The sequence below is a fragment of the Doryrhamphus excisus genome, linkage group LG19, assembly GCF_037039965.1.
Source record: "Doryrhamphus excisus strain RoL-2023G ecotype Guam linkage group LG19, RoL_Dexc_Guam_v1.1, whole genome shotgun sequence".
NCBI classification, from domain to species: Eukaryota; Metazoa; Chordata; class Actinopteri; order Syngnathiformes; family Syngnathidae; genus Doryrhamphus; species Doryrhamphus excisus.
The window spans coordinates 8754959-8773703 of NC_136375.1; the positions used below are offsets into that span (position 1 = coordinate 8754959).

At 41.3% G+C, this 18745-nt stretch overlaps 1 protein-coding gene across 1 annotated transcript in view; it reads left to right on the forward strand.

The window, feature by feature from the left end:
• Positions 1–18745, forward strand: part of eva1aa (eva-1 homolog A, regulator of programmed cell death a) — a 60290-nt gene that overhangs the window by 7545 nt on the left and 34000 nt on the right. Inside the window, exons 2-4 of the mRNA XM_058057210.2 lie at positions 10030–10250; positions 11789–11912; positions 13425–13577. Coding sequence (XP_057913193.2) covers positions 10030–10250; positions 11789–11912; positions 13425–13577 — 498 coding nt within the window. The remainder of the gene's footprint in view (positions 1–10029; positions 10251–11788; positions 11913–13424; positions 13578–18745) is intronic.

An 18745-nucleotide genomic window follows, 5' to 3' on the forward strand; every position in this document is an offset into this window, starting at 1 on the left:
TAGGCAGTCTTTGACAATTAGTCTGATCCTTCCCCCGGCGACCTGTCTGGGTTCGTTGGAAATGGAAGCGGATCTCTTTGCTAAATCCCACTGGGACGTGCTTGCATATGGCTTTTCTCTCCCTGGGCCACTCTGGGGGTTGTTCTCTTGCTTGTTTTCACAGAGCAGCTCCTGTGTTAAGCTTGTTAATTCTCCTCAAAGCTCGGCCTTTCAGCTCCCACCCACTTGTACCTTTTTTTGGGCGGGGGGGGGGGATACCTCCCTTTTCTTCACGGTGCATTCTTGGACCTTAAAATGAGGCATGTTGTCTTGCAGGTCAACATGGCTCATTCTGGTACTCATACTAAGTACAAATCATATCCTATCCTACATGGCTTCTTAATTGATAAATATCTTCCCAATGTGATCATTTAGAGTTTTCAATGAACCTGTCGAGCACAAGGCAAACACACAATTTGCACTATCTAGAATGAAATCATCATCATCATCTTTGGAACAGCATCTAGTTCATTCAGTCTTAAGCTGCAGTCCAAAAAATCTCCCCTGCTTTGTCCGGCCTCAAGCATCACATGACTCCATGTTGCTTAAATCTGCTCAGCTGTTAGGCGAGTGACGGCGTACGGATCCAACTGTTGTTCACGTCGTGACAATAAAGACACACTGATGCATCTGTCTCTTGTCTGCTGGCCCGTCAACGATGAGGCCGTCTGGCAGCCACTCTGTTCTCGCAGGCTCATAAAAGTGACCATTAAAATGATGAATCTCACCTCGTCTTGCACGCTCCCCGCATCGCTATCAGTGTCTCGTGAGTGTGTCTGGACATGCACACGGACACGGTGCAGGGGGCTTGCAGCTGACTGCCCTCCTTTCACGTCTTACCCCTTTTCACCAGTGATAAGCAGCGTCCTAATGTGCATGCACTGTGAGTAAAAGTCCTCTTGCACAGTGTCCTTTGACCTGAAGGGGTCATAAAGGGAGGCACGTGCTTAAAAAGGGGTCGCGGAAGGGCATGGGTGGGACTCATGTGTGGTTTTCGGGTGCTCCCCAGGGAAGATTCGGTGCCTTCAATCCAACAGTGAGGCCATCTCTTTGCCTGGCAGATGTTCTCTACCCACTATCCCCCCGCCCCCCGAGGATGAGCTTAGACAACAAGGTGACCTGTGTCTTGTTGCTAACTTCACTTGGGTGGCCTTTGACTGTTGGCACACAAGCTGCATAGATTGAAAGGAAAGGGACATGTTGAGTTCAAGTTCTCACACTTCATGTGACACCTCATCAATTTCATTATTGTGTTCTCTGCATCATCTGCTTTATTTTCTTCTGATAGTTTTCCCAGAAGGTTTGCACTGCAGGAAAGAACCAGGTTGATTCAAATTGAGTGATTTATCTATCGCATTGACTCAAACAACCAGACAACCATGAATATAAGATGACCAGATGTATGATTTTTTTCGGTTGTGCGATTTTGACGTTCCCCGAATCACTGCTTTTTGTTGTTGTTGTTCATGGAGAACATAGTTGTGGTGACCGTGAAGGAGTACAATCTCGACACAGTAGCTGAACATGCATTGGACACGTTTTCTACGTACGTGGGTTGCACGTTGTGCATCGACGTACGAAAAAATTGACATTTTTCCCAAACCTGACACCAGCAAAAACACAGGAAAGACACATGTTGGCCGTACGTACGACTGGACTTCCACTTGGATAGTAGTGGTGGGCAAAACCGTTCATTTCAGTGAACCGGATGATTCCGGTTCATTCACTAAAATGATCCGTTATTTTCGGTCATTTCGGTCAATTGGTCTGTGATCTGTGACGAGTCAGTCCGTTCACTCATGTTCACGTTCGTTCCGACTCAACGGCGCAAAAACACATGATGAGGTACCTTGAAATCTGAAGTATTATCACAGCCCTCTGGATCTGAGCGTCTCAGCTCCCCGGTCCAACGTTACGACAGAGAACGGGTATTTTAAGTGACCTTGTTCATTCCATTCACCAAAAAGAACTAGTTCTTTTGACCCGTTCGTTCATGACCGACAAACCACTATTGAATAGTGCTTTTTTTACCTTCACAATATTACCACAACTCACAATAGAAACAATAAGTGGTGTCTTTAACCCCAGCACTAGATTCTGGTGCCTGTTTGTGTTGTTCATTTCAATGGGTTTAGGTTTGTCTATGCATGTTGGTGTGCGTAGGAGTGAGAAAGATAAGCCATGTCAGGAAAGGAGGAAAGGACCTGTTTGTTTCTCTGGTTTGGATGACTTCAGCTGCTCTGCTCTCAGTCTGTCGGAGGGGTGGTGGGGGGGGGGGGGGTTGGCCAGTCCGCCATTCAAATGAAGGAGACCATCATCAGTGAACATTGATGTCAACCAGCAAGCCAAGATCTTGCATTGTTAGGGAACAAAGAAAGAAAAAACATAACGAACATGTTGGAACAGCATCAGCTTTGAGACTTGTTTGGTTTTTACTGCTGTCATGGGGAATAAGAACTTAAGGTTGCTATGTTTACATTTCACATCAAAATGCTTGCCATGTTCACATTGAAAGCAGCATACAAATGGAACAAAAGAGAAATAGAGTGAAACTTCTGAGGTAGAGCGCAACCCTTTTAGGTCTGGTGCTTTTAACTGGTTCTTTCTCTAAGAAAGTGAAGGGTGGGGGGCAAAACTCAGTGGGTTTTCGGTCTGAAGTCCAAGAGCAAGACCATTGCTGTGGTTAAATCCAGGGGTAAGCCCCCATCAGGTGACGCCCCCACTATTAACTGTGCCAAATAAAAGAGTGTGTATGCACAGTTGAATGTAAATGGGGTCTCACGCCCCAACACTTTGCTCAAAGGCACTCTATGCAGTTTAATTGTATGGGACTGATCACATTTTCTGTACTTCAATACCCCGATGGGTGATAGCTTGAAAAATGTCACTTTCAGGCTGCACAGTGGACGAGTGGTTAGCACGCAGGCCTCACAGCTAGAAGACCCGTTTTCAATTCCACCCTTGGCCATCTCTGGGTACTCTGGTTTCCTCCCACATTCCAAAAACATGCTCGGTTAATTGGCGACTCCAAATTGTCCATAGGTATGAATGTGAGTGTGAATGGTTGTTTGTCTATATGTGCCCTGTGATTGGCTGGCGACAAGTCCAGGGTGTACCCCGCCTCTCGCCCGAAGACAGCTGGGATAGGCTCCAGCACACCCGCGACCCTGTAGAAAATGAATGAATGAATGTCACATTCAGAACCTAACATGTTTCAGATTTACCGCTTAGTCTGAAAAAGCCGGGCGCCCAAAAATGCCTTTCCAAGTGAGTCAGAGCTTTTCTTCCTGTCACACACACCAGTGATCTATTCTGAAGACGTTGCAACTGTAACACCCGCTGAAAAAAAGTAGAATTAAGATGCTAAGATTATAATTTGAGTTGACTGGCTCTGATCTTGGTGTTAAGCTAGTTGTTTCCATCCATCCATTTTCTATGCCGCTTATCCTCAAAAATCTGTCATTAGACAATTAGTCATCACTGGCAGCATCCTTTTTTATTGGAATGGAATGGTTATTATTCCAACAGGTTCTGAAAAGCCATGGTCTTGTCATATTTGGGCCAGTATAGTATCTTGATACAGTTGCTTATCTTCTGAAAGGTACAACAATAAGTGTTTACCAGCCATTTACAAAAGAAGGTACCGGGCAAGCTAATGTATAGATCTGTTTGCACAGTCTGAGGTGGTTTCGCTCAAGACTCCAAAAGCAGTGAGCTACCCATTTACTGTCCTTAAGTAGTTTAAAAAGTAATCCAACTTTGACTTTGTGGCAAGTCAAACTCACTCCGGCTTCTTCTGCTCCATAGTGTAAAGGAGAAAAAAACGTAAGTTAATCCCAAATGTGGAATTTAAGTCGAGGAATGTGGGGAATATTTTGGCGTTTGAGAACTGAAAAGTTTTTTTTTTGTACAGCACACAATATCAGCCTGCCTTATGTGGCTCATTTATCATCTGTGCACTTCTTTAAAGGTGATTTTCGAGGTATGACCGCGTGATTTAAAAGCAGAGGGGCTTTGAGTTGTTTTATCTCAACACTCCAGGGCCTTGTAGAGGTTCCACGGTTTGTGGGGAGAAGTAATTAGAACGTGAGCTAAAGCCATCAGATCTGGCCTTTGGACCTTTTTGCTGCCACAACCTGTTAGCTGCGGTCTGGCTTGGAAAAAGATGGACGCTCTTTATCTTTAAACTGCCTATCTTTTAAAGTCTTTCAAACAACTAAACACTTGGTGAGGTTGCTTACTGTTACTGCATTCATACTCCTCTCTTCCCGGTAATCACCACTTGAAGGGGATTCCTTTCTGCAGCAGGCCTGCAGCTCTGCTTTTCTTAAACTTTTGATGGTTTGACAGCTATAATTTGCTTAAAATAACGCCAATAAAGTCACAAGGCTGTAAATGCACAAGTGGCTAATGTAGCGAGATGAAACGCAAAACAGCCTTTGATTTTTGTTGTGTTCAAAAACATTTTGGCTGCTTGCTGGAATGCGTTTTGAGGTCTGGTTACAAATATATCTAAATATATATCATTATTATTAATGCAAGGTCTATTTAAAGACCTTTGACTCCCATTCATACAATGTGAGGGATATCTAAATCTTTCCACTAATTTTTCACATAGTAAGTAATAGTGACTAATATGAATTCACAGAAATCATATTTGTGACCTCATTCAAATTTTGGATGGGCGATATTTCTTAAAATCCATATTGTGGTCTCACTTTACAATTAGGTACACAAAAATACAGTAGTTAATGAAGGACTAATGAGGAACTAATGAGTAGGGTAGTTACGGTGGAACTGAAGCACATTAGAGTAGTTACTGATGAAGAACTAATGAGTACTTACTGAAGAACCAAGACACATGCATTTGTAAGAGTTACTGAAGAACTAATGAGTAGAATAGTTACTTAGGAAAAGCATGTAAATTTACAGTAGTTACTGAGGAACTAATGATTAACACACATAGATTTAGAGTAGTTTTTCAGGAACTAATGACTAACTAATGAGTAGAGTAGTTACTGTGGAACCGAGGCACATACATTCAGAGTAGATACTGGGGGAGTACTTGTTGAAGAACTAAGATACATACATTTAGAGTAGTTATTGTGGAACAAATGCTAACGAGTAGAATAGTTACAGAGGGACACATTAACTAAGGAGTAGAGTAGTTATTGAAGAACTAAGACACTCACATTTAGAGTAGAATAGTTACTGAGGATCTAAGGCATGTAAATTTAGAGTAGTTACTGAGGAGCTAATGACTAACACACATACATTTAGAGTAGTTTTTCAGGAACTAATGACAATCTAATGAGTAGAATAATTACTGTGGAACTAAGGCACATACATTCAGAGTAGTTACTGGGGTACACATTGACTAATGAGTAGAGTAGTTGAAGAACTAAGATACATACATTTAGTGGAACTGAGGAACTCATGACTAACATATACATTTAGAGTAGTTACTGTGGAGCAAATGAAGAACTAATGAGTAGAATAATTCCTGAGGAACTAAGACACATACATTTAGAGTAGTTACCGAGGAACTAATGACTAACACATAAATTTAGAGTAGTTACAGAGGAAGTAATGACTAACACACATACATTTCAGTGTCCATCTGCAGATCACTTACCTTAAGAGTGGAATACCACTGTGGTGGTATTGCCCACAATTTGACAAAATCATTTATATTTCCATTATTTCCTTTAGGAAGAAAGCATTCGAGCTTAGAGTTTCCATTGTACCGCAATATAAAAATGTATTTACCTGCAGAAAATGGTTTAATAACCTGTCTTTTCCATTTCAATGGGTTCATTTCTCAAACCCAGCCAATCAAAGGAGGTGACATTTTTCCAAAAAAAAAGGTTAAGAAAGCCTTAAGCAGAATTTATGCACCAGCTGCACTGCCTCTGGAGTTCAATCATGACCACTCCCCTCTTCCCCCTTCTCACCTGTCAGAAATATTTTTCAGAGCATTACACCATAAGTTAAGGATGGATAGATGCTGTATGTTGTATGTCCAAGGAACACCCTCGTGCTGCCATTTGAGGACCTAAGATGCTTACTGTTGACGTTTTTGCAATTGTATTCCAACAATGCTCTTAACAGTTAACCATTAACTTCCTTGCTTAAACAGAAGACAAAAAGCAGCACCCGTTAAGACAACAAAGCCTAAAAGGTCCTGAGCTAAACATTTGTCCTCAAATGCGCAAACTAGACTACTGTAGGCAAATATCTAGTAAAACCTGTAAATACTGATCCTTGTACAGAAATATCACAATGTTGATGGAAAGTCAGTGCAGCTTCTGAAAAACTCTAAAGGAAAAACAATTTCAAGTACAATCAGAAAATGTGGTTTGTCTGTATGGCTTGTAGGTATGATAGACACTTTTGTTTATATATTTTGTTTACCGATATCTGATATTGTCCAGCATTTCATTATTAATTCAACATTTCCAAGCATACAAATGGCAAAATGAACTAACTCAATGAACTCAAATACAAAGAATTAAGAAGACACATTCAAACTGTGAATGTAGTATCCTACATTGGCAGCTAGGTGTCAGTAATTGCTCGGTGAGACAAGCACCGGACCCGTTCCCCAGGCTTTGCAGATTTACATGATCTCACAACAGTCACATAATTATAGTAACATTATAGTAACATAATTATAACACAGCTGCAACTCACGACAACCTAAAACTCAACTCGGAACTTCCGATCTGTCTGCCCTCCACTAAGCCTTCCAAGTCAGACATTTACTGCAACTCACATAAGCATGAGTCTTATTTTTATCTTTAATGGCTTCTTTTCTCTGATTATGTCTACTATATTGGTGTAAAGGTGACTATATGGGTGTTATTTCATGTCTAATTATGTTAAAATTACATATTTAGAAGTTTGTAGTTCTATGCCTGGAACTAATTAACTGCTTTTTTACTTCATATATTTAACATGCTCTTACCACACTTTTACCACACTCCCTAACACATTTCTGGAAGTTGGATTTGGTATGCAACCCCAAACCACTTTCTCAGGGAGGAAATCCTTCTCTTTTCCGTGTCATGTTGACACAACACTGTGGGCCGTCCCTAATCTCCATCATACATGACGCCCCCTGCTTCATTGCAGGGTCAAGCTTCGGGGTCATCACATGATGCCTTGCCAGAAGATTACAGCTGAAACTTATATATGACAAAAGGCATGCTAATTTCATCACATGACTTGATTTTGCCTCTACCGGGAAAAGAACAGGTGCAGCTTTTGTGTGTGTGTGTGTGTGGCTTTTTTGTACACAAGCAGCATCGAGTCTGCAACCTTTTAATGGGCAAATACAAAAAACCAGCACAACACACAATAGTAGAGCGGTGCTTTTGTTAAGAGAAAGGGCAGTATGCTAGTTAAAAGGGGAGGAAACACTTCTGGGTGTTCTTCTATCTGGTATTGTTTAACCTCTGAGGAACGCCTGTCATTGGCTAGGTGGTTTACACAGGTGCCTTAACCCCGCCTGTTTCCTGGGCCTTGAAAGGAGGCTTCAATCAACAGGTACCATGAAGGGGACAATGAAGGAAGAAATGGATGGTTCAAGAAGAACATCCATAGAGAGTTCTTTTGCGTGAGATAATCCACTTGCCTATTAATTCCTCTTTTAGGAATGTGTTCGTGGTGGCCACTCCTGCGCCATACACTTCCAATCATCTTGTCGTATGTTTCCCTCGCCTGTTTCCATGGTTTCACTGCTGCACCAGAGGTTTCGTGTAACTGGAGGGCGCCGAACACTCGTGGTCCCTCTGGTCACTGGCTCTTCGCCCAGACCTCGCACTAATGATCATTTGATTTGGCAGCAACACACCCTGACTTTCAAGCGTCTAGGTCCCGCTGTGTTGTTTCTCTTGACCTTTTATATGAATGTGCGTGTATAATAGTATGACATTGGTAATGGTAATGGTTTATTTTTATTTGAACGTGCATCAAGTTACAATTGAGTGCATCACATAATCAATTCACAGTTCCACATGTCCAAAAGGAGTAGGAAGAAGCAGAGCTTATTGTATCCTACCCATCTATCTGGTACTTTTACAGTCAGTAACATTTGTTTACTTCCTGCTTTTCTGATATAATTTTAATTTTTTTAAATTTTATTTTATTAAATTTTATTAAATTTTATTAAATTTTATTTTATTTTATTTTATTTTATTTTATTTTATTTTATTTTATTTTATTTTATTTTATTTTATTTTATATACATACATTCTTGCATATACATTACTACAACATTCATTTGATCACTAATTTTCCTTTCTTGTAGGTTAGCTTTACCCGATGGATGATGTGTTGTTCAAATAGTACTTATTGTAACTTCCATGAGAACATTCGGTAAATGTTTTAATCACTCCCTTCAAAACACACAAAAAAGACATCTTTTCAGTTATTTTTTTCAAGATTTAAATTCATTTTTTTGTGTACACAAAAGGTATTGTCTTCTGTACATGATAACTTTTGTATAGTGCAAATAAGAAAGAAAAAAACAGCCGCCAGTCTGAGGCTTACAAATGTTCCTCAGGCTGTTAAAGGAAAAAAAAAAACAGACAAAAAAATGTTGTTTTTATGTAATGATGGCGTAAAAGCATACCATTTTGAAAACAGAGAATGCCACATGTAATGTCTATCATCTATCCATCAAGGTAATGAGCTAGATAATGGAAGTGAGCATTTGTGACCTGCAGAAACATAACTCTAAATTTGCCAGTCAAGATTTGCTGATTTTTTTATGAAAAGATTATGTGTGTGTGTATATGTGTGTGTGTGAAAACCCTCCATTTTGTGCTAATAATCTCCATAAGTAGGCCATTTGTTGGTATAAAACCCATCTCACGTGTTCTACATGAGCAAAGCTTGTGTTGCACAGAGAGTAGTCAGTAGGTGTGACATGCAGGGAAGCTCAGCATACCTTGCGGGCTGTAAATTAGTATAAAATACTATTGTTTTGCATTCATATTAGCGTTTATTTTCACACACACATAGTCTGTGTTGTGAGCGTTTCACATTGTGTTATTTTTGGCTGCACCATGCGTGAGTGAAGTGTTTGGGGGTGATGACCTTGTGGGTGTGTTTTGTGTGAGTATGGGTGTACTGCATATATTTGAGGTACTATGTGCACATTTTGTGGGAATTGTTGTTGAATTGTTGAAAAAAAAATTTTTTGCTCCATGGCTCTTGAGTCTGTGGTTATTTTCTTCGAGCCAACTTGGGGTTGTTTGAATGGGATGATGATAATGGCATTTATTTAGAACATGCTTAACAAATGCAAATCATCACATAGACCACCATTTATGTACGTATTGCATCAGTTCTTCATTTTCACCACCCAGCCACTGATGTGTTCCTGTGTAAATGTGTTACCGAGCTTTGCCGATATAATTGCCATCCATATTTAGACGTGACCTTTGTAGGCGTCATTGGCCATGTTTTCCTTCCTGCTTGCGGCCATGGTGATAAGGGGACAATGTGTGTTTTCCACCTAAGCATGTGTGCACTGTTTTCAATGTAATCCCAAGCAAAGACCAACCAAATAAAGCTAATTGAATCACACAGTGTCTACTTTGTGAGTGTGTGCGAGCGTGCATGTGTGTTGACTCTTTGTAAATGTGTTTGCACTGCACTTCAGCAGTAGACTCGACCTCAGCTCGGAGGTTGTTTTTAGCATTTGGAGCTTGATTCATTCATGATTGCAATGTTGATAAGCTGGTAAAGATGGTGTATGTCTGTTGTTAATTGCATGCTGGAACAGGAGATAAATCCAGTTATCCCATATGGTGGTTGCTTCCCTTTTTCTGTGTGGAATGTTAATGGAGGCTCTATGGTGGGTTTGGTTCTACTCTGCATATTTGTACTAATATGTTGCAACAGTACAGTACTGGCAGCATATTTACCATAAAGAGTACCTGTCTTGTCTATTAATAGCTATTATGGCATCTCGTCTCACAGGTTATTTGGCAAAAGTGTTGAAGAACTACACCGAGCAGGCCTGTGACGGAGACCTCCTGTCTGTTCGCTGCCCTCCACGCACTACCATCACCGTCCAATCCGCTTTTTACGGAAGGAAAGGCATCTCGGACCTCCATCAGTGTCCTCAGACCTACCAGGCCTTCCTAGGTTATTATGACGATCGGGAGGATGAGTATTGCTCCGTGTCCACTGCACTACAGGTATTCCATCTTTCATTTTTAGCAGCACTCGAAAGAGAGAGAAAGAGAGAAATTTGCCTCAATCCTAATGAACAGTTGGAAGCTTGCTGATTATGTAATGTATTGTTAGCGTGTTTTCCAGCAAATTACACTCCCGAAAGTGGAGGCAAGCTGTTGCAATACAAACACACATTTTCATTCTGTCCGCTATTCATTCAGGGGTGTTGTGTATTTTTAGTTACACCCGCCTCCCCTCCATTGAAGTGTTGAACAACAGTGTGCCCCGTAACGTGGGGACCTCCACGAATGCACTGACACAGAGAGCACATTGTTTTCAAATGGTGTGTCATAGTCCTCTAACCTTTTGGCCTTATCTTGAACATTTGGTGTGATAATGGTGTTTTATTGTATCCCAGTAGTAGAATTCTGGGGATGTATTCAGTTCATTATTATCCATTTTACAATATTTATGAGCAGAACATTGGTCGCAGGTATTTGAATCACGTTCAAATTTTGTATGTTTGTAACAGTACTCCAGATCTCGACATGGGCCAAAAATGGTATCTTATTAAATTTGGATGAAATTTTGACAACCTTTATGGTGCGTATCAGAGGTGTGGAGTCGAGTCCCGTAACTTGGACTGGAGTCTGACTCAATTTTGATGACTTAGGACTCAAATTGACAATATAATCAAATCGGCTTGAACCTTGGCATTGATGACTTGACTTGGTCTTTAGTCTGATGACTTGAAAAAAAGATTTTCAGTGAAAAATGATGCATGTTCAAATGAAATAAAACCATTACCATTACAATACATACGGCGTCATCTTATTGGTTGTTTAAGCCGCCTTTCCGTGGTAAACATGAAATAACCTCCTATTAGTCATTGCTGACAACACATTGCACAATTACTATGCTGCTATTATACTTGAGACAGTAGTACAGTAAAGTTAGCTTGTGTGCTCAATACGCTCCTGCCTCCATATCACTGCGTTCGGGCTGCACGGTGGACGAGTGGTTAGCGCGCAGGCCTGCGAGACCCAAGCTCAATTCCACCCTCAGCCATCTCTGTGTGGAGTTTGCACGTTCTCCCCGTGCATGCGTGTGTTTTCTCCGGGTACTCCGGTTTCCTCCCACATTCCAAAAAACATGCTAGGTTAAACATGCCCGAAGACAGCTGGGATAGGCTCCAGCACCTCCCGCGACCCTCGTGAGGATAAGTGGTAGAAAATGAATGAATGAATCACTGCTTTCCTTCATCAGTATACTGTGATCCATCTTTTGTCTTGATGCCGCCAGTACACCTTTACGACTTCCTTGTGGAATGTACTTGACTAGAACGTTACATGTTAGGGTGAAAATTGAGATGCAAAGGGATGAATGAACAGAGTGGGCCTTTCCGGAGCCCCCCCCCACCCCCTTTCCTTCATGGGTTCTAATGGTTGTAAGCCCCCCTGTTTGAAGTGGTTTTAGGTTTGCATGCTTCTGGCTTCGCCGCATTTGCCTCATTGTTCATCTACTTGTTGTGGTCCTCTCCCGCTAACCTGCCCCTGTTTAGAAAATGCTGGATGAGTGCCAAGACAGAAGGAGCTGTCAAGTTCTTGTCAACAGCCGAGTGTTCGGAACAGACCAGTGTCCTGGCAGCAGCAAGTACCTCACAGTGTGGTACAAGTGCAGACCCAGTAAGTCCAGCATTCTTTTGCATCCATTTCACTGTTTTTGTTTAGGAGACTGATAAACCAGGCAACAGACAACCGGGGTAGAGGTATTAGCTTTTTTGCTGATATCTGATACAGTCGTTTGCAGTTAATCCGTTCCAGACCCAACCGCGATAAGTGGATTTCAATATAGGACATTATTAGAGCCCTGTGAACATGAAATAGCACCCCTATAGTCACCATTAGACTCTTAGGGACTTTGTACTTCGGAACTGGGTTTGAATCTCCACTAGTAAGCCTCATTGGTATCCGTCTGGAAGGTCATCTAGGATGTTAAGTGCTCAAGCCAAAATCAGTATGTGGCCACTCTGTAATCAGGTAAAAGCCGAAAGAAACAAACAAAAGTCACCATTCAACTCCTATTGTGCAGGCTACGGGATCACTGCAGTGACATAACAGATGGCCACCGTTAGCAAAGCAAGCTAACTTGTTGGCCTCTCCAATTTACTGATTCTAAACTAAGGAGAGTGTTTCAAAAGGCATCAGGAAGAAGTACAAAGAAGCAAAATGCTTACCACTTCCACACGGAATAAGAGAGGAACCTTTTTTTCCATTTGATCTCAGCCATGGCTTCTGGGCTCAGCTCTGCTGGGTCAGTAGGGATTCTCCATGTAGTGTGAAAGGTAACGTCAAGTCTAATAACATCACTGATAGTGACCAGTATACTACATATAACTTATCTTTCAATGTTTTTTGACTAATAATTGGCCATATTCAACCCACGAAACAGCAATCATATGATCGTCCATTGGGATAGGCTCCAGCCCCTGCTTTGACAACAACCTTTTGCCTGCAACCACCACAGGGCCGTAATCCCACTCTCATCTTCATTCAAGCCACAGCGCTGCAGTTCACAGCAGAGTGAGCAGAAGTGGAAGAATTAATCCACTGATCCCTCTGCTTTCACTACTTTTTCCCCTCCAATCAACAGCTCTTTGTTCACTGTCACTTAACCAATGACTTGTTAGGGTAGCAAAGAAAGGCAGCGTGGGGAGCAGCAGGATGGTGCCACTGCTCTGAAAGAAAGAAAAGACGTGCATGGAGGATAGAGGGAGGAAGTGAAGGAGAAAAGGTTAGAGAACAGGATTGCATCCATCACCAAAAGGCATAACAAGCCATTCTGGTTAACTTTTTTTCTATGCATTCCTGTTCCACTTCCCACATGAATGTTGGCTGTTTTTATTTGCCGGCCGGTGGAGCTGCTCTGGTGGTCACAGGTCACCATGACTGGATGTGTGTGAGGAATGCATCTGCATGGCTCTACTTGTCCACCTAGCAACCCTACCTCTGTGTGTTTACACAGCGTCATGCCCTCAGGCTGCTATTGCAAGCTTATTGAGGGGAACACCTGACATTTTATACTCTATTTTCATCCTCAACTAAACACAGTATTAGTGTTGGTGGCTGATGTCATGTTTCTCATTTGTTACTAGCCTAACTATGCAATGTTTTAACTTATCTAACCGTTATTTTCAGACGAATACAAGAGCAAGGTGGTGTGTGAGGAAGAGAGGATGAGGCTGAGCTGCAAAAGAGGGATGCAGATCGCCGTTTACTCCGCCATGTTCGGCCGAACCCAACAGGGCACCCTGGAGTGTCCACTGCATCACAGGAGAGCTCCGTCAGTTGGTGAGCACATTATTATGCCCTATTATTAAGGGCAAATTCCTGCTGCATGACACTCCAAGTGTTATTATTATGAATTATGCATGTTTTCATGCCATACGGTCATCCCACATTACCGCTCGAATATTGCAATTGTGGGTTTTTTTAATGAATTAATGCATAAATAATCACCGTTTTGTGGTTGACTGTGGTCCATTATTAATAATATAATATTGAAAAACAAATTTTATGTAGTATTGTCACCACTAGGTGTCGGCAATGACATGACATCACATTACTGTCACGCTTCATGTAGTCAGCCATGGCATGTCCGACATGATAGAATGAAAGGGCATTCTCCTCCTATAACGTGTGGAGGTGGTTTTTAACTTAATAATAATCACAATTTTTATTTATATTGCACTTTGCAAGTGCTACAAAGAAAGCATAAAACCCACAGTGAAACTTATTAGTTTGTCTTTCTTTGAAATCTTTTTCTAAGTTTCAAATAAATAGAAGGCTAACTACTTAGCTCGCTAGCATGCTTTGCAGCTGTGGTTGTCTCTTGTACCCCTGCTGTCATCCTGTAGTTGTAGCAATGTGGTATAAACAAAGAATAATAGGATTGTAAAGGTGACTACCTGGGTGTCGTATTTTTCTCTACATGTCTCTCATAACGATAAACAAATGTATTTACAAAAGCTATAAACAACCCACATGTTTAATCTCTGGTTGTGTAAAGGTACACCTGCTACATTTTAAAGGTTGATCTCAGCACTGAACTGTTTTGTTTTTTATTCAGACAAAGTGATTTTTTTTTAGCAAACTCCCGATGTGATTTTCTTTCTTGTATACTTGTATAATTGGAGGGCGGAAAAGGGGGGTCATGGACAGGAAGTGGCAAATGGCAATTGATTAATTTTCTTCTGTATGAAATCCTATTGCTATCATGACAGATTTACCACCCCATGAACAAAATAGTTGAGGTATTTAGATTTATACATGCAAGCTAACAATAGGCACCAAGAAAGTCAGAGCTTTTCTTCCAGTCACACACATACACGCACCAGTGACCTGCAGAGAAAAAGTGTTTCAAAGGTAGTAATTTTGGTGCCAATTTTAAAAATAATGGTGATAAATTAAGCAAAGACATCAAACCACTGTTGAGCAGCTACAAAATGGTCACTATTGTAATCTGCTAGTTATTTCACTATACGTATATGAAAATTATATATTGTTCATAGACTGCATTTGGGGGTCAGATAGAGGTTAGAGGAGGGGATGTTGGATTAAAACATGCAAATAAAGTCTTTGCATGAGATTCAAATATGGTTCCCGTACTGTAAATGTTCTGCCAGACTTTCTCTCAAAGCAAAACATACCAGGTGTCATAATGTGTCTGGCGGAGGAGGAAAAGCTCCTTTTATTGATGACTCCTACATGTCAGGGCTCGAACACGTCTGGAGCACACGCACTCTCAAATCCTCCAAGTCTTTTTTTTTTGTTTTTTTTTCCCTTCAAACATTCATCGTTTGACCAAGTTGTGGCTTTTGATGGAGATTTACAGTTTCCTCCAAAGATTTGTGGCCTGGGAGGTGGAGTCAGACACGCCCATTCTGGGTTGATCAGCTCTTCAAAGCACGAACTGATTTATAATTTCAAGCAGTTATTTCCTTGCTGTGCTCTAAAAGCATCCTGAGATATATAAAACCACGAATGAAGGATACACACACACACACACACATACACACGCATTGTGGGGTTGGAATGTAGATCGGATGTCATCCAAAGCTCAGAATTGTGCCGTAGAAAAGGGACAAGATTTTGTTCCCATGAAGAATGCATGTGAGCGTATGGGACAGCCGCATGTACGCTCACTGTATGCTTATTATTTGTATTGTCATTTGGTCATTTCTGTATAAACGGTATTCACAGTTTGAACAATAAGATTCTTGCAGTGTATTTGTGTGCATGGCCTTTATACGACACATGGTTCAAAAGGCTAACACTGGCATCATATCACATGGGAATTAGAGACAAATATACAGTACAGAATCCAATGCTGGGTAGCAGGTGGTTGTGGTGTGAGTGGGGTGGGGGAGTGGGGGTGTCTAATATCTGGTTTCAAGCTCACCATTAAATAGTAGCCGAGTTGTCATGAACTCTACTGTTACAGTCGTACAAAGGCCAGATTAGATGCAGGGAGCTACATTGTTAGCTGTCAAACGGCATTAGCATTGTGTGTGTGGTTACAATACACATGCATACACCACAATTTTCTACCTCACACACACACACACACACACACACATACACACACTGCTCCAGACTGTGTGGTGGGATTCCCCCTGTCTTTAATGTAGGTCCAATGTCACCACGGACAGGAAATGAGGCTGCCTTGAGTGACAGCTCAGACCCAAACCGCTCATTAACTTTCAGAAATGTACCTTTTGTTGTTTTTGTCTATTGACTTGATATTATTGTGTGATAATTAAGAGTTGTTACACTTGAAGTTGATGTTCTTCAGTTTGCTGATTGGCCAGAATAAATAGCACTAAATCATTTAAATTTTGTGTAAGTAGGCGTTTGTCTGTGTAGCATTATAGAGTGTGCATACAGGGAGCGGGTTGCAAATTACAAGGTCACCAATGTCTGGAGTTGCTAATAGCGTTTTTCCACCATCAGTCAGTGTTTTTTTTTAAACATGGGTAGTCTTGCAAAAAATGTGTAATAACCAAATTTCTACTACCAATGTTGTAGAAAACGTATGTTACCGCTCTTCATACACGGTAAGTCAAGTGTCTCCAGCCAGTAGCTCATGAGCTACCAGTGGCTTTTAACCACTTTTCAAATAGCTCTCCATTGAGTTTATTCATTTATTATCAACTCCTATACGGACAAAATTACAAAGTGGGGTTCGGCAGTAGTCTGGAAGTCCACGAGAGCGCTTGGGAGTGTGACCAATTCTAGCCGAGTGGGTGTGCCGGAAGCGAGCTGTGGGTGGAATAAATTAAACTAGACCTTTCTGGAAATCCACGGAAAATACAGCTGGAATAGTTGCAGATTCTGGACGATCTAGACAGCTTATCGCATGTAGCTGCTCTATTGGAGTCCACAACTCAATAGAAAGGGCTGAAAATGAGCATAATAGGTCCCCTTTAAGTCTTACATGCACTGTTTTTTATTTTAAGCTCACACAAGGTTATAATTCCACACCATCATCTTGCCAAAATATGCTTGTTTTATTTTATAACAGGCCATGTTTAGCTTGTTAAATTTGCACGTTTTTACAGTCACGGAATGTTGTGTGGGTAGCTTGGTGAACCCATATGACCCGGAATATTTTGGAGAGAAAACGCGCATGAAGAAGAAGCACACAAATGTTGTTCCTTATGTTCCAGATAGATAGACAGGTCTGAGCTGTGATGGACGAGCCTCAAAGCAAAAAGGGGACTTCTCTCATCTGACCTATTATCATCACACAAAACCCTTGACATCTAAATTACTCCCCTCTTACCTTGTCTGGTATCGCTTCTTTCTGAGGGCTGCTACGCTCTCACTAAATCCTTACTGGAGGAGGAGTTTTAGGTTAGCCTCATGCTCACTTTGACAGCGTGCCTCATCAAAACACTTCAAAAAACATCATTACGGTGAGGTAATTACATTTACTATGACTGACACCAGTGAAGTCAAAGATATTGTAAAGATTGTACGCAAAAAAGCTGCTCAACATTTCAACATTAACCCCGAGAATCTCTGCAGTTGAGTAAATAAGCATCCTTGGCCCGCATGAGTTCTGTTCCGCAGACGCATTGTTAATCTAAGCATATAAAATACAGTAATAAAACACTAATTAAATGCAAAATCATTAAGCTGCTAAGTTGTTACTTTCACTTTCATCGGAACAGATCCTTTCATAGTTGTTTTGGCGTAGTTTGGTCAACAGTAGCGTGTACTTTTTTGCAATAATGATATTTTTGATCGACCAGTTAACAATACAATGTTTATTCATACTGATGGTTGCGACATTCTCCCCGTGCATGTGTGGGTTTTCTCCGGGTACTCCGGTTTCCTCCCACATTCCAAAAACATGCTAGGTTAATTGGCCACTCCAAATTGTCCATAGGTATGAATGTGAGTGTGAATGGTTGTTTGTCTATATGTGCCCTGTGATTGGCTGGCGACCAGTCCAGGGTGTACCTCGCCTCTCGCCCGTAGACAGCTGGGATAGGCTCCAGCACCCCCACGACCCTCATGAGGAAAAGCAGTAGAAAATGAATGAATGAATGAATGGTTGCGGCAGTCGAATATTGAGAGTAGTGTATAGTAGTTGTAGTGTACATAGTGTATTTTTCCACTGGTACTAATCTTGTATTGTTTTTATTCATTTATTGGAAGGTCATTTGTAACCACCTGTATGAATAAAAACATGTTTTCACCGACTGGAAAGTACACATAGTGTTCCAATATGAAGTAATGTGCGACTCATATCTTGTCATATCTTGCGCCTTTGAAATATTCCCCTATCACCTTACAACCCCAATGCATGTCAGATGTCTGCCATACAAAGACTTAAGGTGTCCAAAGTAGCGTATCAAATGATACGCTGCACGTATGAGTCATATGAGCACAGGATGAGATAAAATAGATCCCCCCTATTGTACCTTCCTGGTAAAAATGTGTGTGGGTGGACGGACAACCTGGAGCTTTGTTTTCTGGGAAAACGGCCATACCTGACCCCTCACTGTCATCAGTCACAAGTGACAAAAAGTCTTAGTGTTTGCCCAAGAAATGACTCATTTATCCCCATTTCTCTTGACTGTGGACCTGTTCTGGTGGACCACAGGCGTGTCCTTGTTGGCTGTGTGTGGACCGCATCGGGTGGGTGTGGTGGCGAGGAAGGTGGTTGAGGGTAAAGGTCAGAGGTAACAGAGGCCATTCATGTCTGTGACTGTGTGTGTGTTTGTATGTAGAAGAAGGCCCTTCAATGCCTGTCTGTCGGTGGACCCAAAGGAATTCTCATTTAAACGCTATAGAAATATAGTGTTTAAATTTAAAAAGTGTTTATGGAAGTCAAGATTGTTGCAAGATTGACCACGTTTTTGTGCAACAGGAGTATGTATATTTTCTTAACCAAATGACTAGCACTACGGAAAATTTCATGACCAAATTCCAGCCAAAAAAAAGTGTGC